Source organism: Capricornis sumatraensis, chromosome 9, assembly GCF_032405125.1.
Source record: "Capricornis sumatraensis isolate serow.1 chromosome 9, serow.2, whole genome shotgun sequence".
Lineage (NCBI taxonomy): Eukaryota > Metazoa > Chordata > Mammalia > Artiodactyla > Bovidae > Capricornis > Capricornis sumatraensis.
This window is the reverse complement of record NC_091077.1, coordinates 22,217,527-22,242,082: the sequence shown is the minus strand read 5'-3', so window position 1 is coordinate 22,242,082 and position 24,556 is coordinate 22,217,527. Positions and strand designations below refer to the sequence as shown.

General features: G+C 48.9%; 1 protein-coding gene across 3 annotated transcripts in view; it reads right to left on the bottom strand.

Annotated features, from left to right (window-relative positions):
* Positions 1-2,062: 2,062 nt before the first annotated feature.
* The window catches only part of P4HA2 (prolyl 4-hydroxylase subunit alpha 2), a 38,008-nt gene continuing 15,514 nt past the window's right edge, over positions 2,063-24,556 (bottom strand). For 2 of the 3 annotated variants that reach the window (XM_068981281.1, XM_068981279.1), the window contains exons 5-16: positions 24,283-24,434; positions 21,214-21,351; positions 17,784-18,023; positions 16,374-16,567; positions 15,409-15,585; positions 12,032-12,102; positions 11,695-11,794; positions 7,919-7,972; positions 7,329-7,394; positions 5,549-5,617; positions 5,063-5,159; positions 2,063-2,506 (exon numbers count right to left, since the gene is read on the bottom strand). In XM_068981281.1, coding sequence (XP_068837382.1) covers positions 2,436-2,506; positions 5,063-5,159; positions 5,549-5,617; positions 7,329-7,394; positions 7,919-7,972; positions 11,695-11,794; positions 12,032-12,102; positions 15,409-15,585; positions 16,374-16,567; positions 17,784-18,023; positions 21,214-21,351; positions 24,283-24,434 — 1,429 coding nt within the window. In that variant the 3' untranslated portion in view covers positions 2,063-2,435. Of the gene's footprint in view, positions 2,507-5,062; positions 5,160-5,548; positions 5,618-7,328; positions 7,395-7,444; positions 7,505-7,918; positions 7,973-11,694; positions 11,795-12,031; positions 12,103-15,408; positions 15,586-16,373; positions 16,568-17,783; positions 18,024-21,213; positions 21,352-24,282; positions 24,435-24,556 lie in introns of all 3 variants that reach the window. The other variant, XM_068981280.1, reaches the window with a different exon arrangement.

The window sequence follows — 24,556 nt, the reverse complement described above, 5'->3', positions numbered from 1 at the left end:
TTTCATTAAGCCACTAAGATTTAGGGATTATTTTATTACACTACCACAAGCTTCAGTTCAGTTCAGTTGCTCAGTCGTATCCAACTCTTTGCGACCCCATGAATCGCAGCACGCCAGGCCTCCCTGTCCATCACCAACTCCTGGAGTTCACTCAGACTCACATCCATCGAGTCGGTGATGCCATCCAGCCATCTCATCCTCTGTCGTCCCCTTCTCCTCCTGCACCCAATCCCTCCCAGCATCAGAGTCTTTTCCAATGAGTCAACTCTTCACATGAGGTGGCCAAAGTATTGGACTTTCAGCTTTAGCATCATTCCTTCCAAAGAAATCCCAGGGCTAATCTTCAGAATGGACTGGTTGGATCTCCTTGCAGTCCAAGGGACTCTCAAGAGTCTTCTCCAACACCACAGTTCAAAAGCATCAATTCTTCGGCGCTCGGCTTTCTTCACAGTCCAACTCTCACATCCATACATGACCACTGGTAAAACCATAGCCTTGACTAGTTTGACTTATTTACTTTGTTTACTTGTTTACTTTGACTTATTTACTTTATTGGCAAAGTAATGTCTCTGCTTTTCAATGTGCTATCTAGCTTAGTCTCTCCTAATAAAATACGTAAAAAGAATCTCTTTAAGTAGATTCTTGCATCTCATACCATATACAAAAATAAAACCTAGGTGTATTGTATTAAAGATATAAATGTAAAAGACATGACTATAATGCTTTAAGGAAAGAATACAAGAAATATCTTCATGATCTTGGGATATAGAAGAATTTTTTAAACAAGGCATAAAAGCATAAATCTAAAAGGAAAATCCTGATAAATTTGACACAGAAATTAAGAACTTTTGTTTAACAAAAGAACTAGGAATGAAAAGACAAAGTAGAAAAAAGATATTTGCAAAACATCTAACCAACAAAAAGCTTGTGTCCACAGTATGTTAAAAATTCCAATAAATTAGTAACAAAAAGATTTGAATAGACAAAAATAAAACCTAAAAACTAATAAACAAAAAGGTGTTCAATGTCATTAATAATCATGTTAAGATAGAAAAACTATATAATAAGCTAGCTAAAATGCAAAAATGTGACAGTATCAGATATTGGAGAAGACTGGGATAACAAGAACTTTTACTTACACCTGGTGGCAATGTGTGTAACCACTCTGGAATACATTATACGTAAGGTTGAAGACCCACCTACTAAGAGTCAGCATTTCCACTTCTAGGTATATATTCTAAAAAATGTTTATTTGCACTAGAAATCACATATAAAAATGCAACAGCAGCCTTATTAATAAAAGACTGAAACCAATTCAAATATCTATCAGTGGTATATCAGCCTATTATGATACTGTTCTATGATAGATGCTAATAAAACTGAACTACACAAATTAACATAAACTACAGCTTCACAACAACATGAAAGAGTCCTACAAACAATCAAATAAAAGAAGCCAAACACCCCCTAAAATATACTCTTGCTTCCACTACAAAAAAGTTCAAAATCAAGGAAAACAAAATAACTACTATTTATTTAGGGATATAGACCTGGACAGTGAAGCTACACAGAAAAGCAAAGGCATGACTACCACAGATCACTAGATAGTGGTTACTACCGAGGTACTGGGGGCAGGTCAGAGATGTGATCAGAGGGGCTCGCAGGGGCCCCTGAGGTGCAAGTCTGAAAATAATCTCTTCTCCAACCCAGGTGATGGTGACGTGGGTGCTCATGCTCACTTTCATAGTCTTTAAACTGTACATCTATGTATCACAACCAACTCTGTGTGTATGTCTCAAAATTTTAAAGTAAGACATTTCACATTATAACAGCATCACAACCATGTTCTCTGAGATGCAAGGAGACTGTCTCTCTCACTTTCACTTTCCAGAAAGAACACTGAAGCTTAGAGGAAAAATAAGTGTTGAAACCTGGTTTGGAACATCAGGGTTTGCCTCTCAAGTATTCATTATCCAGATTCATTATCCAAATGGTGAACTTGGTAAAAGCTCCCCATCTTAAAAAAATACTCCAAATAAGGCTCTTTAAGGCTTCTGGCAGGGACATTTTATTTTTGGTTAAAGCCACATTAATAGAAATTCCATAAAAACAAGCATGTAAACAAGGTGTCAGAACTTTGGTTCACTGAAACATCTCACACCTAAAGCATCTGAGGTACAAAAGCACCTTGCTAGGTGCAGACCACCTGACTCTGCTCCAACCCTACCCGAGCGTCCAGAGATAGCATGGGCTGGCCAGAGAGGCTGGGACCCAGGTCATCCAGGACCTTCCCTAGTCCACTCTCTACTCCACACAAAACATTCACGCCTCCAGAGACCCGTCTGATGGGACTGGAACATAGACAGGAGTCTGTCACACTGGACTTGAAGACAACACGACTGTGGGGCCAGGAAGGCGAAGGGCAGAAAATGATGTCAGTCAACTTCTGTCGATCCACACGGCCTCAAGAATTCCTGTCCTCGTTCATGGAACCACTTATTGGAGACTGTGAACAGACAGAAAGTATGTTACATTCCTGTTGGTTAGTTTAGCAGCCAAAATTAATGATTCCTTCATGATGACTCCTACAGTAGGCCTGGGAATCAGACATGAGTAAGACTTGGTTTCAGTCATCAAGTTGCTTATGAGCTAGTAAAGAAAACAGATAATTGTACAAAAGTCTGTCAGTGACACAAGATATATGTATGTAAGTTGCCACAGAAACAGAGCTAAAGAGCGTTTAACCATGTAGGGGAAGAGGAAACCCTAGGGCTTGGACAGAAAGCTGAACAGGAGTTATCCACAGAAGGAAATGGACAGAGCAGGTGGTTCCTATACCAAAGGGGTCTGGGAAGTGGGAACAGGATGAGAAAGAGAGCAAGGCACGACCCGCGCTGGTGTGTGTGTCAGGGACCCCAACAAGTCTGGCACTACTGGAATGTGGTGGGTGGGAAGTGAGATGCAAGAGGCTAGGAAGCCTGTCAGGACTGTGGCAGGCCTGGAGTCGACCTCAGGGGCTCTGGGCCAGCAGATCGATCCTGTGTGTTGTGGGCAGCAGGGAAGCAGAGCCGGTGCTATCACCTGAAGTCATGTCTTAAATGCTCACAAACCACGCTTTTCATTTCACAGACTCATAATGAATTTAGAAAATCGCTTTTAAGGTACGAATGAGGTCATGGCACTTTTAAAATACACTTTGTGATAATTAAATCATACAGGTACTTAGATGAAAAAATCAAATTGTTCTACAAGGCTTCTAATGATAAATAGTAATCTCCTACCTATCCCTTCCCATCACCAATCCCCACTTCCACTGAACATTTAACTCCTTCGTCTCTTCTGGTATTTATCCTCATTTTTCTAAGTAACATAATGTTATTGCTTGACTTTCAACTTTAGATCTTATATGTTGATAGTCCCATGGAAGATGGGAGCTTTGGAATTTTTTACACCACTCTTAAAATACATATTTCCCCTTCCTATCCCCGAATATAGTTATATCACAAGTTCTAGTTAAATTAATATTCAGTATTTACATTATTATGTCATGTAAATATTACTCACACTTGAGCTACCTAATAGATTATACAGCTGACCATTGAACAACACATTTGAACTGGGCAAGTCCACTTATATACATGGGTTTTTTTAAAAGATTTATCACTTTATGTTTAAAATTAAATCTATCTTTTGCTGCACTGGGTCTTCACTGCTGGGGGCAGGCTTTCTCTACCTGTGGCAAGGTGGGTACCCTCTAGTTGTGGTGTGTGGGTTTCTCGTCACGGTGGCTTCTCTTGTTGAGGAGTGCAGAGTCTAGGTACATGGGCTTTAGTAGCTGTAGCATGTGGAATCTTCCTGGACCAGGGATCACACCTGTGTCCCCTGCATTGGCAGGCAGACTCTTAACCACTGGACCACCAGGGAAGTCCTATTTTTTTCAGTAGTAAATACTACAGTACTACATGATCCACAATTGTATGAATTTGTAAAGGCAGAACTTTGGATATGGAGGAACCGCATATATGGAGGGCCAACTATAAATTACACATGGGTTTTCAACTGTGTAGAGGGTCAGCACCCCTACCTCAGTTCAGTTCAGTTCAGTCGCTCAGTCGAGTCCGACTCTTTGCGACCCCATGAATTGCAGCACGCCAGGCCTCCCTGTCCATCACCATCTCCTAGAGTTCACTCAGACTCATGTCTATTGAGTCCGTGATGCCATCCAGCCATCTCATCCTGGGTTGTCCCCTTCTCCTCCTGCCCCCAATCTCTCCCAACATCAGTCTTTTCCAATGAGTCAACTCTCAACCCCTGCTTTATTCAAGGGTCAACTGTATTTCCTTTCTAGTACAACTTTTTTCTTTTTTCTTATTTTCTTTCTCATTTGCTTAATTTTCTGTGGACCTATCACTATTTATCCTCATAACTCTCCAAGAGGGCTATAAATTCATCTCTTTGCGATCACTTCCTGTCACATCCTGCTTCAAGCCTCTCCATGACTCACCACAGCTGCTTCCAAAACAAAGCTCAACTTTCAGCCTCTACAGTTTGATTTCAGCCTCAAGCCTCATCTCTCAGTCTCTAAGCCACAAGCCTCCCCTTGTGCAACAGACAAAGGCAGCTAGTCCCCACACCTATGATGTTGGTTTTAGCCTGAGCCTTGTTCCACGTGGGCTTTGCTTGCCTGAGACACCTTTTCCTCTTTCTGTTTCCACTTCTCCCCACTGTGACCTCAGAACCCTTGCCAGAGCCCACTCTTCTGGGGGCCATCCTGGACCTAGGATGCCTGTATAGCTATTCTTCCTTGGGGCTTCCTTAGCTCTCTAGGCACCTCTGAAAGTGTTCCCAACCAAATGTCTTAGCACATAACCAGCTGAGTGGACAGCTAACATGGCTGGGTGGGACTACTGGTTATCAAGAAAAAACAAACACAAAACCCCAAAATCTCCAAAAGGGAGACGGTTTTGACTCTGTGAAAATTCAGCAGCAAGTATCTCTCAGTTCAGAGTCTCAGGCTGACCACCAGAGCCCAGAGGCCACCACCACAACTGAAGCCACTCACCCCACTTGCAGCCTACAAGCACGGGGCAGGCAGCATGTCTTGTTCGGTAGTCACCTTCCCCACTCCGCAGGAGGTTGTACCAGAATACAGCTGTGCCCTGGAAAGAGAAAGCCTGTCATGCAACACCCTTAGATACTGGGCCCAAGGACCTGATGCTGAGGACCACAGAGCCCCCTCTGAGCAGAGACACTCTCACTCACCTGGGTTCAGGGGCACAGGACTCTGGGACTCCAGCGTGGAGAAGTTCCCTGAAAAGCTCCTACCCTCCATGGTGGGGTAGATACTGAGAATCCCACCTGGCCCTCAAGGAATTTCCCTCTCCATTCCATCTCCCAAGGTGAACCCTCCCACAGGTCAGGGTTCAGGCAGGAAAGGACTAGGGTCCCTCAAAGTGACAGTCAAGCAAGCCAGGAAACTGGACTAGGAGACAGGAATGAGGTCTGGGCCCTGCACTTCAACTTTTGACTCCCAAGAACCACAACTTACCTTCTTAGGCCAAATTGCAGCCCCCAGATCAGGAAAGACGGTGGCACCACCAGCTTCTACATCACTCATCTGGGAATACAAGACACAGAGCTTGGCCCTTCTGCTCCATACTCTCAGAGCAACTGGGCCACAAAGGACATGAAAAGTATGTGGACTGTCCTCCTCTGAGCATCAGTAGCTCCACCACCAGCCCTCTGGCCAGAAAGGCTCTTCCCACACCCTGCCCTTCCCTAAACCCTGCTTAATCTGAGTGGTTCATCAGGGCAGTCTCAGGAGAGATGTAGGCCTAAGGAGACCCATACCCTGGCTGTCCTCAAATGGGGAAAATCTGAGTCTGTGCTGGGAAAATGCCTGGCTGACCCCCACGCCCTTTATCCTCATCCAGGCTGGCCCTCGCCTAAGCCAGTGTGCCCTGTGAGCTGCCCTGTGGCTTCTGTCACCATCGGTGGTCCCAACTCTGCACTGTTTCTCCAGCTCCAGTAACTTGCAGCTCTAGTCAGACCCTCACCTTCCCACAACAGCCACCCTCCCAGGGCCAGCTAGGGTACTCTGTCTTCAGAGGGCCTGCTTCTCCCGCAGTTAAAACCTCCAACTAAATGGAACACAATTTCCATAGCAGCAAGGCTGCACTCATGCCCACAGAGCTCAGCTCATGCCCGAAGCACTACTTCTTTCTCATCCGGCTCTCTTAATTCAAGTTTTTTGCCTGTAAGGTAATAAAATGTGAAACTAAAATATTTCCACAGGACACTTACCAGACAGACTGAAGGGCACCCAGCAGACAAACGCTATATGTGGAAAATGACAACCCCTGATGGCCTCCCACCAGAGCGAGGATCAAATCCAGGCTCTTTTCTAAAACGTGAAGGTCCTGGCAGTCTCACCTGCCTCTCTCTCTAGTCACCCCAGATTAACACACTATCTCTGAGACACACCACCCTTTTTTCTCTTGTTCCAACATCCCAAGTTCCTTCCCTTTTCCGGGCCTCCACACATTCTCCTCTCTACCAGAAATCTCTTCTACCAACAAATTTCCACTCAACCTTTAAGTCTCAACTGACATATTACTTCTCAAGGGAGGCTTTCTCAGAACCTCCACTCTGCATTACTTCTTCAAAGCACTTATCACGATGGTAACCAAACAATGACCTCTCCTGTGTCTAAAGTCTTTCATATTAGACCATAAGCCCAAGAGAAACCACACATGTCCTGCTCACCAGCACGTTCACAGCAGTCCCCAGCACATAATAACCATGCAATGAAACTTAAACAAGACACCAAAGGGGAAAAAGGACACAGGCTTCTGTCTCTAAGTTACTTCTATGCCTCTTCAGGGCTACCTCTTTCAGCCAAGGGGAGAGGAACCTGTTCCTCGTGTGAGAGGTAGACCTAACCCTGGCTGGAGTACAGGCAGCAGGTGGGAGGCAGGCAGGCCACTGAGCTCCGGGGAAATGAAGGCTGCTTCATCTAAGAGCACTTCCAGGCCACCTCCTCACTCTGATGCCAAGCAGAGACCTCTCCAAGACACCCATCCCCAAAGTCCAGACTAGCACTGGGCCCATCAAAAAGGAGCCAGGGTTGTAAATCACAGGAGTTGGGAGAAGCACACAAATGGAAACATGGGGCAACACTCTACTCCAGCGAAGAAGGGTGCTGAGGGCCAGGAGGACCCAGCCATTGAGCAACAGCTGGTGGTATCGGCTCTGATGGGAACATATTTAAGAGAGCACTCTGGACCCGGGCTCCCCTTAAGCCCACACACTGCAGGCATCATACTTACGTAGTTTAAGAACGTGGCCACACGATTCCCCGTCCCTAAACGCTTGAAAGCATCTTGCTCATCTTTCTATAAAATTAAGTGAGAGCACACAGGTGGGCCTGTACCCAAATACTTACATAGTTAAGAAACGTCGCTAACCTATTCCCCTCCGTTTTGAGGCCGCTGTCAAAAGGTCGCTGCAATAGACAACAACTTTCACCCAAGTTTGCAACTGACTTTCCCCGCCACCCACAGGACTGAGGCCAAAAAGGTCGGGGGAAGGTACTAAGCGGGAGTTCCATACATAGGCCTGGACCAGGGGCCAAAGTTGCAAAGGAAATCCTGGCTGGGCATGGAGGAGAAGGGGCAGGAAAGAGTTCACAGGGATCTAGTGATGTCCTCTGCTTCAGTCAGGGCAAAGAATGGCAGGGTTGGGTTAGGGGGACCACTCCCAATATCAGGGGAAATAGCCAGGCTGCACTTGGCTATGACTTGGGCTTCTTCAGTAACAAAGAGAGGGCCCTGGTGAGGCGGGGGCTCTAAGGTGAAGGCTACAGCCTTTTCAAATCAGTTAGAGCAGGGCCTTTGAAAAAACCTGAGCGGGGTCTTACCCTGGAGAAGTCAAAATGTGGCTCATACTGTCCTCCCATTCCATAATTAGCAACCTGGTAGGAAATAACAGCATTGGACTTTGTCAGCAGCACAAACCACCTTGAAGCAGCCCATCTCCCCAGGTAACAACCAGAACCCCGAGGAGCAGCCTCTGAGGAGGGTAGCTATGCCCTGCCAGTTTGGGCAGAACAAATGCTATAAACAGGTTTATAGTTGTGTCCAAGAGGAAGGGTGCAGCACACCCAGAAAGGACATGATGGGCAAGCTGCAGATGGCCACCGCGGAGAAGCTCCAGCCCTTGAGGGACACATGAATGGCAGCAGAGGGAGCCCTCCTTCAGGCAGGCCATGAGTATTTGCAAGATAATGAAGTGGTAACCCAGAAGAATGCCAACAATAAATTCAGAACTGGTTTGTTGAGGGGAGGTTCTTTTTAGTACTAGTCTGGGAGCTACTCAGTGCCTGGCCATGCTCCTGCCACCTCTGTCACCAGGCCCCAGAAACTCATCTTGGTCAGGCTGAATAGGACAAACAAATCCCACCCCATCTCACAGTGGTCCACTGCACGGACTACTTCTGCAACCAAGTACAGCATCAGGGCCTGGGCAGCTGGCTGCAGGGGCCCCAAAACTGCTGCTCTATCTCAGTGCCCCCAAGTGGAGCCTGAGCCCAGACCAGGGCCTGAGCCACCTCAGGTATCACTAATTGGATCAGAAGTCATAAACACCTTTGTGAACAGTTTCCCAGCACAATGTAAGTTCTAAGTCACAATGGTTATTTTAGCTTGATGAGAGACGAAGTTCAAGATGAAATGCAAAATCTGACATGAAAGCTGATGTACCAAATGGTACCACCAATGTCCACCTGGGAATACTTGGCTACTGTGTCTTAAGGAAACCATAAAACACTTTGAGGATTCAACTATTAGTCCTCAGAAAATTGGTTTCACATAAACTTTGTGGTGATTCTAAGAGTCAGGAGAGAGATGCTGCAAAACTGGCAATAATGGCCATCTATGAACAGGATGGAGGGAGAGGGAGGAGGGGCTTTACAAGAGAGAAAATCGTCCTTTTGGAGTATAAAACAGTATTTATTGAATGCGATGAAACGCAGATTTGGGGCAGAATGATTTTTTCCAATGTCCGTAATAATAAAAACATTGATAAGGAGAATCAGAATCAGTGGAAGAAAACATCCTGTCACACACTGCTTCGGCCTTCAAGTGTCCCACACCCAAAATACTATCAACAGTGCAAGGAGGCCTAGTTCAGCAGGTGACCCTGAGACTGAAGATGCATGTAAGGAGAGAAGTGCTAGAGGAGCTGATGAAGTGATATCACAAATGATTTTTCTTTGGATCCACCATAGCCAAGAACTTGAAGAAAACTTTAAACATGACTGCAATCAGTTTGCCAGTGCATTCAGGAAAGTTCACTCGCTGCTTGTTGCAGGAGGTGCAAGGTATGACTGCATTTTCCAACACTCCCACTTGCTGGATGGAGTGCTTAAATTTTCACTACCTGGGGATAATGAAAGAAGCTACATTGTTACAGGTGGCTCATCTTTTAGCAGTTTTGAGAATCATGGTGATTCTCACATTTGATCATAGTGTTCAGGCTACTGTACCTATACTATTTAATACCATCCCCAAACAGTACAAGTGCCATGGGAACTTCTCACCATCTGGGAAACTCCAGGCCCCAGACTCATACCTTACATAGAAGAAGCTGTACATCAAAACTGATTCCTGAGAGGAGGTATTCATCTGTCACAAAAGTATTAAGAGTCAGTCCTTTGAAAGATGTGGGTATTTACAATTCTGAGGTCAGAGTGAAGGGGGGAAAAATAGTTAGAAATCACTTTTTTGGTGAGACTGAGACATCAGCAGAGTCTTCAATCTTCAGGAATTCTGGCAATGCAGAATCTCTTCCACTCTCAGACAGGCCCTCATCCAACTCAAAAGAAAGCCTCGATCGCCCTTTCTTCCAAATGATCTAAAGCAAACACATCAACTACAGATGAGAGTGTCAACAGACAGCAGAAGAACCTGTTCCTTTCCAGAAGCCTGTAATGCTCCCATGGGGACCCTGATGGGAAGGCTCTTGCTTGGCATGTATCACACTATGTGGGATGAACACTAGGAGACAGGTTCTGTCCGTGTAGGATCAAAGCTTTGAACAATACTGGCTGGCAAAGAAAATGCCAAGACAGTTCCTAGAGAATGAAAGCAAACAAAAACGGTCTTCCGGAAGACCCTGACCCTAAAAGACCATACAGTGGGCGCTGCGGCATTCAAAGCCCATTTATCAACTGAGTTACAACATTACAAGAGCTCAGTTAAGATGAAGCCAGACCAAGGACAAAGCTGCGTCTTCTGGGGTTGCATGTGAGATAGGGTACAGCCTGGAAGTCATCCAGGAGAGCAACAGGGGTACAGGCCTTGTACACTCTTTTCAGCCTCTTGGTCCATGGTATGGAGTCAGCAACCAAATGGAACATCATCCTCAGTAAGGGCCATGATGGTCCTAACACTGGCTCATTTGCAGGAAGCAATGGTAGATGTCTTAACAACAACACAAAACCTGTTCCAGGAAGGTATGAATCGCAACTACACCGACAAGAATGCACTTGGGGCATGGAGACCCTTTTGCTCTTGAAAGGGGTGTGCTCTCCCACGTAACAGGCGAGTGGGAGATGTGGCAGAAGTCATCTCTTGATGCACTTATCTGCAGATCTTACCTAAAAATTAGACTTACAAACTCAACACTAAGCTCAGTGCAATTGAAAAAATTACATAAAATGTTCACAAGACTGTAAGATAATCAGCATGCTTTAAAAAGAAACAAAACCAACTCTGGTAGACTTCACACAAATCCATAAAGACAACCTTCAAAATTGGTTTTGGTTGCTGACCCAGCTATGGAGTGGGGAATGAGTGCTGATTTGCTTGGATGTGTCCAGGCAAAGGTTCAGAGAGTATTTTCCAAGTGATCTCAGTTCAATATTCTACTGAGAGCTTTGGTTGATCAGTTAAAGTGTGAGATCCTTAAATACACAGAACTTCTGGCCAAACAGATCCAGGAGACTCAAGAAAAACGCCAGTGAAACTTTTCTGGCAGTGTCTCAGGGCATCACTTTACAGCAGAATTCAGAATCTGGGATGTTCAGACGGGAGCATGCCCAGTGCTGATTTGAACTCAATAGAACAGAAACACATAAGTAGGAGCTCTGCCCATAATGTTCAGTATGGTGCTGCTGTGTGTCTTCACCTCTGAAATAAAAAGCAGGAAGCCACAGTCCCACAGAATTACTTAAAATGCAGTATTTCATCTTCATCATCCAACCAATCTAGGCCTGTCATTGCTGAAGTATTATAGAACATTTTACCTCCAAGTGTGCTTGACTGAGACTCAGAACCATACCTCTGAATATATTCACAGCTCTCAGAGGTATCCCTGGAACAATTCAGGATATCAGCTTCTGTAGTCAAGATGACATAAATGGACCTGCCATACCCACCAACAATCCCTAGCACCTAGTGTGATACTTGGGCACAGAGGAGATATCCAGGTGGCATTTGCGAACACTAACTGTTGAATGCCAGTGGGCCTACTTAATTCTGGCTTCCCAATAGGAGGCCACTCCATACTCGTGGCATCCTGGAGTCATACAGTTTTTTGGGCAAGCTGCCCTAGGCCCAGCCCTGAGCACCCTGGGAGGTGATCTAGCTAGAAACACTCCCTTCCCAACTCCAGGGTCCCAGGAACAAGCCATACCTGCAACAATTCTGCAGTCTTCACTGTTAGCCCTGTGATGTGCTGCATCCGGAGATTCACCCGCGCCACAACAGGGTCATCGTCCTCCTCCAGCCAGGAGCTACACCAAAACAAGAGGGAGAGAAAAGCAGGGCAAAGCAGGCTTAGATGAGGTCCTCCACTCTCCCCAGCCTCAGGGCCAGCACTGAAGGCAGCACAGAGTGAAAGCTCCCTGCAGGCGGGTGCGGACACCAGCAGGGAGGACAACCACCCAAGCCACCCGCCCTCAGCAGGAACTGGGAGGCCCCAGAGTTGGGGCGTGAGCAGCCATCCCTCCTCCACCATCACCTTTGCTAACCTTTTGGAAACCCTGTAGCTGGCGACAGTGAGCACACCTGTCTTGGGATCACGAACAGTGGCTCGTGCAAGCTGGAAGGCAGGAAGAAAGGGCACACGTATCATTCTTTGCCTTGAGTGTTTTCCCGGAGAGGCTGGGACCTGATCTGCCAATCAGACCAGGAAGGGAAGGAGCTCTGCAGGCAGCGGCTCTAGCCAAGGCCCCTTGATCCTGCAAGCCAGGCCAGGGCAGTGGTCTCCAAATTCCTGTTCTGCTGTCAGAGCCTGGCCACTGCCCGCCCCTGGCTCCCAGGTCCATGCTGTCTGCAAAATTATGCCTACGGAGTCTGTTTAGTCTATTCACCCAGCTGCCTGGACAGCCCCTTTCTCCCCAGGCCCACACACCACACCAGCCCACGCCTGGCTGCTCCCACCACATTCAGACTGTGCTGCAGTCCCTGAGTCTCAGTCTTGCGTGCTCCTCTAAACACGGTCAAGTCCACTGACCTTCTGAACCTCAGCAACCTCCTTTGCCCAGAAACCTACCCAGACACTCTCCTACTGCACAGCCCCTGCTGGTCTCCTACTGCACAAGGAACAAAAACAGAAAGCACAGTTTTCACTCCCTTGGGAGCTTTGTGAGGTCAGAAGATAGAGTCAGGAAAGGAATCTACAAGCAGCAGTAAGTGAACGGCTGCTGGAAGCCACCCACCTCCACGTGCTCATTCATAACACACACACACCTCACCTATCTCATACCCCCCAGTTTCCACAGACTGGTGCAGTGATACTCCCAGGAAGGGCCTGCTGCCTGGAGCCAGCCCCCCAGGCTCCAGCTGTGGTCTGTCTTAACTGGTGCTTACTCATGTGCCTAGCACAATGCTGGGTGACCAAGACATGGCCACTATCCTCACACAACTCAGTCAGGTGGGAAGGCAAAAAACTAGCTGGGTAGTCACAGCACAGCATATAGAAGCCAGGAAGGGGGACGCTCAGTGTCTGGGGGAGCGCAGTCTACAGGGTCAAGACTGGTGTCCTAAGGGGGTGATGGGGGAACCACCTCGCTGAGATTTGAATGGTAAGCAGGAGTTAGCCAGGCAGGAGAGCATTACAGGAACAGGGCAGGAACAGCAACGCAGGAACCCAGAGGTCAAAATGGATGTGGCGTATGACTGTGGATTAGAAGTGAGAGGGAAGAGATGAGAACAGGCTGAGGAGGCAAGAGGGGGTTGAGCTGGACGTAACCTGGGACCAGTGAGAAGCAGGGGAGGGACACCACAGCCTGAGTGTAAGAAAGATCACTGTGCATACATCATAGAGGGTTGACAAAGGAGGGGTCAGAGCAGGAACAAGGAGGCCAGTGAGGATGTCAGAGAGAGGTCAGGACAAGAGGTGGCAGAAGGGATCGGGGAGGGTGGATGGACCAGAAGGCTGGCCAACCTGGACAGGTGCTGCTGCAGCACATTTGGGTAAGACCCACTGCACCCAGAACGGAGGGCTTCCCCGAGATCCCACCTACTGTTCTTTCCTGATGACAACTGCAGCTGTGGCTAGATCCCATCCAAGCAAGTGAACCACAGCACCGGCCTGATGCCCACAGGGAGGCTCTGGGCAGCTGTGCTTGGCTCCCAGGGACAGACAGAGCTATTCTGAAAGCAGGCCAGAGACCCGTAGGCAGCTGCCAGGCATTCCCCACAGGCTAAGTTAAGCTCATGGGCCCTACTTCAAAGCCAGGCTAGCATCTGTCCCTCACAGGCTCCGGAAAGGAGAGGTCAGCCTGTAATAGCCTACATGTTTGGCCCTTCACGGGGCTTCTATTCAAAGACTAGCTTCCCAGCCACTCTCCTCTTCAGCCACACCCATGTGCACACACACACCCAACGTGAGCACACACACACACAGAACAATGTTTCTGCCTTGGTCAGAGGGACAAGGGAGGAATCTCTCAGGAGGGTCTGGCACCACAGTGCATCTCTCACCTGACAGCCAAGAAAGCAGTTTTCTTTCCCGCAGGAATCTGGAGCTGGTCCAGGGAATGGAAGAGAGTGGGGGTCTGTGGTCCCCATTCTCCACACACACTGGCTAGGCCCTCCCTCAGCAATATCAGTGACACTAACAACTGGCTCTGAGCCCTGGAGATCCTAGTACCTCAAAGCAAGGTTGTCCCAAGATGCAGTCCAGGGCCCAGGATGGGAACCTATCCTAGGTCTCTCCAGGAGTGCTGGCCTCCTGGCCTCGACAGTTCTCTTAGAAGCAGAGCAACAGAGGATCTCCAGCTAACTCCTCGCTCCTGATCACCAGTGACAGGAGAAGGGTGGGGACATGGCAGCAAGCAGTTCTCTTTGAAAGATGTCAAATGGGAGAAAATCTTTTATGAACTAGAAATAGAAGAATAATTTTGTAACATGATGACGTATATACAAAACCAACAGCCAACTTGCACACTTACCAGTGAAATACCAAAGGCATTTCTAGGAAATTCAGGAACAAGACACAGATTCCTATTATAAAAATGCTCTAGAAGCTCTGGACAATTCAACAAGACAACAGAAACAGAACTATAATGTCTACGAAGGAGAAAACAAAAATTTTCTTAATTGCAGCTGCTAGTACTACATGGACAACCTAAGAAAATTAGCTAAAAACCAAAAGAATAAGAAATGAGTTCAACTACTAGCTGTGATCTGCACCGGGTCCATTTCCTTGTGGGTAAAATGAAGATGATGGCAGAGCCTGCTGAACAGACACAGCAGTTAACATATGTTAAGGACTTAGAAGAGGGCCGGCCACACTTCCGAACTCAGTACACATTAGCTATTATGATGATATATGTTTTTACAATCAACAGTTTAGCTTATGATGGTAAGCTGATTTAATAACGTAACCAGTAAACTCATAATGATGAAAGGAACAAAGTGAAGTTACAATAACAATAATAACAACAGCAACAAACTGCCTAGGAATAAATTTAACAAGAGACGTGCCGGGCTTATGTGAAGAAAATATTTAAAGTGTGAATACACAGAGAGACCCAGCGTGCTGCTAGATGAGAAGACGGTCCTGCAGACACTCACTCTCCTCCAAGTCAATCACTTCTCCGCAGTCCTCATCAGGAGCTCCACAGGACCCAGCCTGGCAGTACCCCATGGCATACTTCCTAAACACTCACCCACACACCAGCCACCAACCTGCCCAGGGTGCCCTTATCTCCCACCCTTTCTGTCCACATTGGTTCCCTCCGTGGACCGTGACCCTTCAAGGTCTAATCGAGTCTGCAGTACCTTAGTACCCAGCAGTGGACTCACGCAAGCCACCAGCAGAGGCCAGCGGGGTGAGCAACCAAACGGCCCCATGGCACCTGGACTAAGCGGCCTGAGAAGGAACGGCGGAGACACCTACTTTGGGTTTCGCAATCTCCTTGATCCTCTCAATTTCCTCGTCAGACATGACGTCGTAGTACCTGACGATGTGCGGGCTGTCCCACTCATCCTCCTCTTTGAAGGGGGCGATGAGCAGCTGCGGCACCCTGTTGCCATGGTGATACCTACAGAAGAGCCTCTTCTGCCTTCGGGGGGTCTGGGGAATACAGAACAACAGGCCCTGAACCGAGTGAGTCCTAACCCTCAGTCCCAGACTAGCTGGCTGCAGACACTGGTCTCAAACCCTGTGTCCAGCAGTCGCTCCCTCCCACCTCACCAGACAAGAAAACAAAAGCCCCTCAGTTTGGCTGGCATGAAATGATATGCCACAAATCACGCAGAGGTTCTCCTTTCCCAGGAATACCTCATTTGACAAGTTCTGTGGCAGGGTGTAATTCCTGACCCTTCTCACAGAGACATGAGTAGGTGAGGAGGGCTGGGGCAGGGGAGACATCTTTCTAGACAGAAGAGCCAGAGGGAGCAAGCAGACACCGGCACAGAGAAGGCCAACAGACTGACTCACATCTGAGCCTCTGTGAGGAAGCACCGGGGTCCCAGGGCTGTCCAAGGCCAGTGATACTTCATACTAAGCTCTAGCAACTTTCTTTTCTTTGCTAGAGATCATGACTTCCTTTGGGGCCCAAGGCACATCAAGTCCCACAGGTTTTCTTAGAACAGTGAGTCAAGCAGAAGCCGGCCTCTTGGGATAGGGAGGGGTGCTCAGCAACAACTTAGAAGACTAAAACTCTGCCTGGGACCTCAGGGAAGACAAGCCTCCTATCCTGTACCTCAGAGAACATCCACATGTCAGCCTCAGCAGATACGACCAAGAATTGAGAAAACCACCTACAGACAGAAAACCGCCTAACATCTTCCTCACATCTGTCTGTCCAGAGCTGAAATCTGGGCCCGCTGCCTGGGCCCTGACCCATCCACGTGCCTCACCAGTTTGACACCCTCCCCACGACAGAGGCTCTCGTAGACATCCCTCTCGGGCAGGTAGTCCACAGGCCTCTCGTATATGCCTTGCTGGGCTGCGAGCTCAGCTTCTGTGTGATTCGATAACATTTTTTCTCTTTCTTCTTCCAACAGCCGTTCAAAGTAGTGCAGATTCCCTCCAGCTCGTTCATGGCTCGGGTCTACAAAAGGAAAGAACATGAAGGAAAAGGAAACCACAAACATCTGTTAGGTCATTCAGAGAAATTATTCTGTAAGCGGTTTTCTCCCCCAGCAGCTCACTTGCACGCAGCATTCTGGCTTCCACAGCACCTAAGCGGGGTTTGCTGGTCATAGAGGAAAAGCCAACAGAGGTTCTCTCCACTCTGGTCAGAGATGAGAACGGAGCAACAAAGCGGGGGGTGGAAGGGATGCTGCGCCACTGATGCAGATCTCCTCTCAGACTTCCCTGGAAATCCTGAGGACACGGGTCCAGAGAAGCAGCCCCGAGTTCTGCCTCCTTCTCCCAACCTGGCTGCGTGCTAGCTTCATCCATGCCCTAGAGTCCATCTGCTCCATCACTGGTGAGCGCATCACGCCCTGGCCACAGCGAGAAGGCAGGCTGAAACACCAGCAACAAGAACAGCCACATGACACTCCCATGGCTTTGTCCTATTATGGGCCTCACGACACGAAGGAGCAAGCCAGGCAGGAGTACTGGGCCACCCCTCAGAGGAGGAAACTGAAGGGGAAATCCAGGTGACCCGACTCCCTGTCCAAGGCTCTTACCAACATGACAGAGTCTACACAGCTCTCTTCCCATATCCATCTAACAGACATCCACACTAGCTGGCCTCAGATGCAGGACCCATGAAAAGCAGCAGCAAAAGGAAGCCTTTGCTGGCCAGTGAAATCCCAAACTATGATATCCCAAATATTAATAAGAAGAGGAACAAATAGGTTCTTGAGACACAGTGCTTCTGATCTCCTTCAGTCTAACATCACAAGACACTTAAATGACCAAAGTCATGGCAAGTCCATCAGTTAGACCTCAGGCCTCTAATAACAGGTCAGGTACCTGTCACTGCAGCAACACTGAAATACAGCTTGCCTCTCGAGCTACTGTGGATGTAATAAAGGCTCCACCGTACAGAGCAGCAGATATACTGCAACCCTGGATCCCCATTTATAAATGGAATAGAAATCTATGTGCAGGCCTGAGTGTATCCATCAGTGACTGGGCAAGGGTTAAAGCCAGAACTGAGGCAGGTAAAGAGCAAGCTGGCAGCTAGCCTGGGCCTGAAGGCAGCAAAGGATTGGTCGCCGGCTAGGCAACTGGTCAGACTGGCTTGGTCCCTGACAGGAGCCAGGCCTGCCACCTCCCCATCTGCACCTGACCTTCCCCCAGAGGCTCCTTACCCAGGGAGAGCAGGCGGCGGGTGAGCTCCACGGCACGGTGCAGGTCACCCAGCTGGAAGACAGCGTAGCTCAGATAGTCCAGCACCTGGGCCTTGGATGTGGTGGCCTCCTCCCCAGCATCGAGCTGCTTTAGCACCTGTTCCATCCACAACACTGTGTGGTAATAGTCGCCTTCATTGTAGGCCAAGCGGCCCATCCCAAAGCAGTCATCCACACTCAGCACGGCCTGGTACTTGGTTCCTGCAGCCGGAGAGGCATGTAGTCAGGCTCCAAAGGGCCTCTGGGTTAGGGAGAGAGATTTCCCCCATTGTGGGAACCTGGACCCCTGCGAGGTGGGGGCGTCACCCCAGCAGAGGCCCACTAGGATTTCAGACCACACACCTCCAAGGGCCATGAGTCCAGAAAGCACAGCCATGCTGGCCCTGTCTCTGGCTGGGGTGCACAGCCTGTCTCCTATCCTCAGACTCCCCTCCTTCCAAGGGGGAAGGGGCCTTTATTATGGAGGAGCCCAGGATGCCCAAGAAGTAGTGTTCAGGAGAGTAAAAAGGTCCTGCGTGCCGCACAGGAGATGTCTGCAAGGTAGCTGGCCATTTGAGACTGGAAGTTTAGAAAAAATAACTTGAATATAAAAAACAGAACTAAGGTGGCAGGTAAAGCCATGGATGAAGATAAATGCTTCCAGAAATAAGTGTCAGGAAAGAGAGACACGGTAGTTGAGGCCAGGGCCCCAGAGGCCACCTGTACAGAAACGGTGGAGTGAATAACACTGAGAAGTACCTAAGAGGCAGAAGAAACGGAACAGGAGGGGCCCCAGCAGATGCCAAGGGAGAGCAAGAAATAAGACTGCAATGCCAGCTTTGACCACTAGGCGGTGGGGCCCTTCAAAGGGAAAGTGTTCGTCACTCAGTCCTGTCCCACTCCTTGTAACTCCATGGACTGTAGCCGCCAGACTCCTCTGCCCACGGAAATCTCCAGGCAAGAATATTGGAGTGCGTAGCCATTCCCTTCTCCAGGGGGGTTTCCCAACCCAGGGACTGAACCCAGGTCTCTCACACTGCAGGCAGATTCTTTACCGTCTGAGCCACCAGGGTGGGGCCCTTGGTTAAGGTCAATTCTGCAGGTCCTCTGACCATAGGTCATCTGCTGTTGGTTCACGCTGGAAGTGACCATGAAGAGAGTTTCAAGTCAAGAAGGAGATGTGATGTGTAAGCTATGGGGAGAGGCAAGGTTTAACCTGTGACCCTCCTGGAAAGCAAAGGAACTTCCCTACAAAACCATTAATAGCAACCCAGGCATGGCTAACAGTGGAGAGTTGCCTCAGAGTGGGCTCTTTCTGCCTGATAGCCAAGATGCCCAGAATGAAATCCCTGCTGCCATGGCTGGCTTCAGGGGCTGCTCACCAGGATGGCTCAGGAACAGACAATGTAGGACAGGACAGGAAAACGGGGAAAATAAACACCAGACAGAGTTAGCAGCAAGACCATGGATGGGAGAAGGGAGGCATCCTTGAGTCCTTGTTCACTCTCCATGAACCTCCAGATCTCTGGTTCTGTGGGTGCAGGAACTCAACACTGATGGAGGCAGCATAACACAGGTGAGCCGGTTGGACAGAGTAAGGCCTGTGTGGGCCTACCTATGGCACCCAACAGCTGTGTGACTACGGGCAAGTTACTTAGCCTCTCTGATTCTTAGTCTGTTACCTCTAAAAGGAGATAATGCCATCAATTTTAGAGGACTTGTGCCAAGAATTCAAGAAGACAATGTCACATGAAAATGTCTCCTATGAGTCCTTTGAGTGCAATAAACAGTAGCTATTACCATATATCTCACAGATACCAAGAATGTCAAGAATGGCTCCCAAACACTCAGTATCTTTCCCAGAAACCAGTGTGAAAGTCTGCTCTCTGGAGAGTGCTCTCGGGAGAATACCAGCTGAGCTGAACGCTGAAGGGCCATAAAGGTAAACCTGCAGAGTTTGTGGGATGAACAAAGAAGCCAAGCAGTGGTGAAGCTTAGTACAACGGGCAAGGAGGCCAGGGAGATGGCACCACGCAGGACCGCAAAGACCACGTGTTAAGAGGAATTTGGATTTAGCCCTAAAAGTAAAGCACTGTGAACAGGGTCCTGGAGAAGGTGCTTAGGGAGACACCAGGTAGGAACAGTACCCTGGGGAACAACTCCCATCCACCCCTCACTGCCCCTCCAGGATACACACGGGGCTGTTACTGAATGTGAAGGGTCAATGCCTGGCTCTGGCTCCTCCTTCCCACCAACCATTCTCATAGCTATAGGGTGAACGGATCCTGCAGGTGCCCCAAGCCACCTTCTCTCTCTGGCCTCCTGGCCTTATCCAAAATCTGACTGAGTGAGGATTAAGGAGACAGCCCCAATCTTCCTGTTGGCTCCCTGGGCTTCCCAGTGCCAAGGCTCTGACTAGCCAACAACACAGTTCCTCCCTCTCCTACACACCGTGATTTCCTCTGCTGCGCCTCCTACAGGGTCCCCACGGGTGAGGGAGCCTCCAAGATCTACCAGAGTCTAACTGAATCCCTGGGTTTATTGCCCTTTAATAGCTACCAAACCCCTACACATCTTCTTATAAACATACCGAGGTAGCCAGTTGAATTGAAACAGGGCCTGTAAAAGAAATGAGAGAGAGAGGTGCCAAAAGAGAAACAGCTGAGATCAGTGTCCCAGAATTCAAAGGAGGGGAGAATATCAGGAAGAATCAGGCAATTAATATGCTGAACGCTAGTGAAAAGCTAAAGAACATTCGGCCTGAAACCTGTCTACTCGCTTTACCATCCAAGTGGCCCCTGGTGATCTTGCAGGGGCAGAAGGAGGCCAGACTTTGTGTGTTCAGGGGGACACAGGAACCAAGGAAACAGGAAAAGAGTGTAGATGACTATCCAGCTGCCCAACCAGGAGGGAGAAGAGATCGATCAATCCTGAGGCAGGGGTATGTAAGATGAGCAGGAACAGAGGCTTCCAAGATGAGCCCAGGGGGAAGAGTCCAGAGAGGTGGACACAGAAGAAACAGGGGCAGAGACTGTAACTGAGGGTACACAGGCCATGGGACAACGAGTTCCAAGATCAGTCCTGGGCGAGAGGACCCTGGAAGGTGGGAACAGAAGTGGGTCTGGATACAGTCCTGACAAGGAGGTCCTGAGCAGCAGCCTTGGCATTCCCTGAGCTGAGAGAGGGGAGGCCTGGGCTGGAGGGAGGTGGCTGGGGAGGGGCTGAGGGGAGGCAGCTGTCATAGACTAAGGGACTGGCACCAACTGGAAACAGAGAGAACCACTGACGGTGACGGTGACGGTGATGGTGCCCCTGAGGGTAGAGACCACGAGTCAGCAGTGGCTCCAGCCCTGTCCAGACACCATAGCAGACTACACGCGCTGGACAGGCTTTGTCTGGAGTGGTGAGTTACCTGGAAGTTCCCCTTTGGAAATTGTATCTGGGTCCAGTTTGTATGTGTCCTGAAGTCTCATCAAGGCCTTGGCGGCTCCTGTTTCATCTTCATCAGTGGGGAAGAACTGTCGCTGCACTGACAGGTTTGCAATAAAATCTTCCAAAGGAGAGAGTGAGAACAAAAGGTTACCTCCATCCAGGAACAGAATTTCACCTGGAACCGGACAGGCACCCACAGGAGGGTCTCTGGCTAGCGCCAATTCCTTGCCCCTTCTCATGAGGGCCGTTTCCCCTTTCTCCAGGAAGCCCTTCCTAGCGGCTCCAGTTCAGGGAGACGTCTCCTTTCTTACTCCTCACTGTGCCAACTGCCTGTGCTGCTCATCTGAACTGAACAGAACAGCCCCCTCATACCAGTTAACATGTGGGAGTCTGAGATCCAAGAGTCTTGGACAGACCTGGTGGAGACAGAAGGGACAGAGAGGGTAACTGACTGGGACACAGGAAAGGACTAAGGGAGGACCTGCTGACCACTCAGCAGAAAACAAATCACACGGTAAACCTTGATCTAGGATTATGAGGCTGGCCAGGTAATCACAGCTTCGTGGCCCACATCTCAGATGGAGGAGCCCAAGGGACAGAAGAGAGCCCAGCTGGCCACTCATTACCGACCACTGGTCCTAATCATCCAGAAAGGTAATGACGACAGTCCTGGAGGTGTATGGCGCTCTCCCCTCACCAAGATTAGGGATTAGAGGATCATCTGAGCAGGCCAAGTACTGAGATGGGTTGCACATGCCCTGTTGTGCGTGATTCCCCCGCCAGACCACACCGGCCGGCTCTGCTTACTAAGATAATTCCTGCCACTCCAACTCATACTGAGCTCAGGGCATGAGCTCCCTGACTGTGGTGCTCAAGACCACAGCCTGGAGTCTGGGAGAGCCCTAACCACAGATGCAACCAAGGAAGCTATTCTGTGACTCCAATATCCAGCTGTAAAGCAAGATATACATGTCCTGCAATCTTAGGACTCCCACTGGGGGCCAGGCTCTCCCATGCTGATTTAGGGGCTTCAACTGTGCTCAGGAGCTGAGAATTGGAAGGGGAACTCCAAGGCCATTTCTTTTCCAGCTTCTTCCCACAGCACCCACAACCTCAGGCACAAACATCCACTTCTAGCCATGCCTGAGGACCCAGGAGCCAAGATGCTGCAACCTTGTCTCTTCATGGCTGCATGGTCAGGGACACTGAGAGTTTACAATCCAGAGAGAAAAAATGCTTTCCAGAAAAAGCCACATTGTTAGTGTTATCTCCCTGCCTCCTCACTCCACATTTCAGGGGCAAGAACTCTGAAAGAAAGAGGTAAAAACAACCTATTGCTTTCTGGGGCTGTCCTATCTCCCTCTGGGTAATGACTAGGTTTTCCAAAGGAACCAGATGTTGATGGTGGGGGCTGGGTATAGAGAACAAGACTGGAGAGCAGATCATCATCCGGGCGGGCTCATTCTCCTGCGGTGCAGTTCGGAGCTACAGGCCCAGGCTGGGAGGCAGGGTCTGGGAAAGACAGCCACGGCTTCTGGAGGCAGTGAGCTCACCGGGCACAGCTCCAGCCCGGCTGAGTTCACCAATCCCTCCCTGGAGGCCACTCTGCTCCCAGCCAAGCCAAGCCCATCCCAGTCTGGCCACATGGGCTAAAATGCCTCAGCTTGAGAGACAACGAATCTGAAGTTAATCAGCACTTCCAACTCAGGGAGGAGAGGCAGTGAGTCCGGGGGGCTGGGCCCAAGGCTGGAAGGCCCACCTCCAGGCCTACCCCACCATCTGCTGCTGAGAGGAAAATATTAGAGCATAGAAAGTACTATCACAGTAAAAGCACTAAGCAGAGTTGAAGTTTTAAAAGAAAAGTTCATACTCTGGCCTGCAAATCCCACTTATGAGAACTGATCGTAAGAAAATAATCAGAGGTGGGTACAAAGATAGGGGTAAGATTGCTGATAACTTGGGAACAATTCCATGTCCACTGACGACCATTTTCACACTACATCAGTGTGACATATTACTGCTGCTGCTGCTAAGTCACTTCAGTCGTGTCCGACTCTGTGTGACCCCATCGACAGCAGCCCACCAGGCTCCCCCATCCCTGGGATTCTCCAGGCAAGAACACTGGAGTGGGTTGCCATTTCCTTTCCAATGCATGAAAGTGAAAAGTGAAAGTGAAGTCGCTCAGTCATGTCTGACTCTTAGCGACCTCATGGACTGCAGCCTACCAGGCTCCTCCGTCCATGGGATTTTCTAGGCAAGAGTACTGGAGTGGGTTGACGAACTACTGAGCCAGACATTAAGATCATGTGGCAGAAGAATATTTAAAAAACATATACAGCAGCTGGAAAATTCAAGGAAACAGTGTAAGCTTATGTCACAAATCTGCCAATGGATATGTCTTCTTTCTAAAAGATATGAATGGGAATGAATTTAGAGGAGGCCCACACCCCCACCACTTAGCCCACTTAACCTTTGTTAATTCCTTTGGTCCCTCAAACATTCCCTGGTATGGTTCCATTTTATACACGTGTAAAAAAGACTAGAATTTTAATAGTGATTATCATCAGGCAATTGGATTAAAAACTGTAATTTTCTTATATGATTGTTTTTGTTTTCCAACTTATCTAGAAAAATATATTACTAAAGCATAATTAGAAAAAAGTCACTACCCCCCACCCCAAAAGGGACACCAAAACACTAGAAAAAGGCAAGAACTGATTTTTTTTTGGGCCATGCTGTGTGACATGCAGGATCTTAGCTCCCTGACCAGGGATCAAACCCATGCCCCCTGCAGCAGAAGCACAGAATCCTAACCACTGGACCACCAGGGAATTTCCAAGAACTGATTATTATTAATATCACAACTGAAAGCAAGGACAGCCAATTGCCAGGTCCCCACAGAGATAAGAGCCACAGGACTGGCAGCTGCTGTTCACACACTGCACGTGCACACCAACATCCTGAACCAGGACAGGCTCAGACCCACACGCCGCAGGCGCAAGCCCAGGGACACACCAGCTCATGCAACCACCTGCTCACAGTCCCTCACCTGCGGCCGAGTTCTGCAGGACAAGGTCCTCCAGTGCAGGCCAGTCCGTGTTTAGCCGCTTCACCAGTTTATAGGCATTCACAGGGTGGGCCAGGTAGCCCTCAGGGTCAGCAGCTGACTTGCTGGTCAGGGCTTCCATTTTGTCAGCCCAGCTGTGGAACCACAGAGAAAGGTAGACTAACACACCCATTCACGTGGATCTTGACCTCTGGTAATTTTCCTGGTGAGATTCAGGGGATCTCTATCCAGAAAGGAAAAAGCAGTGATCCTCAGC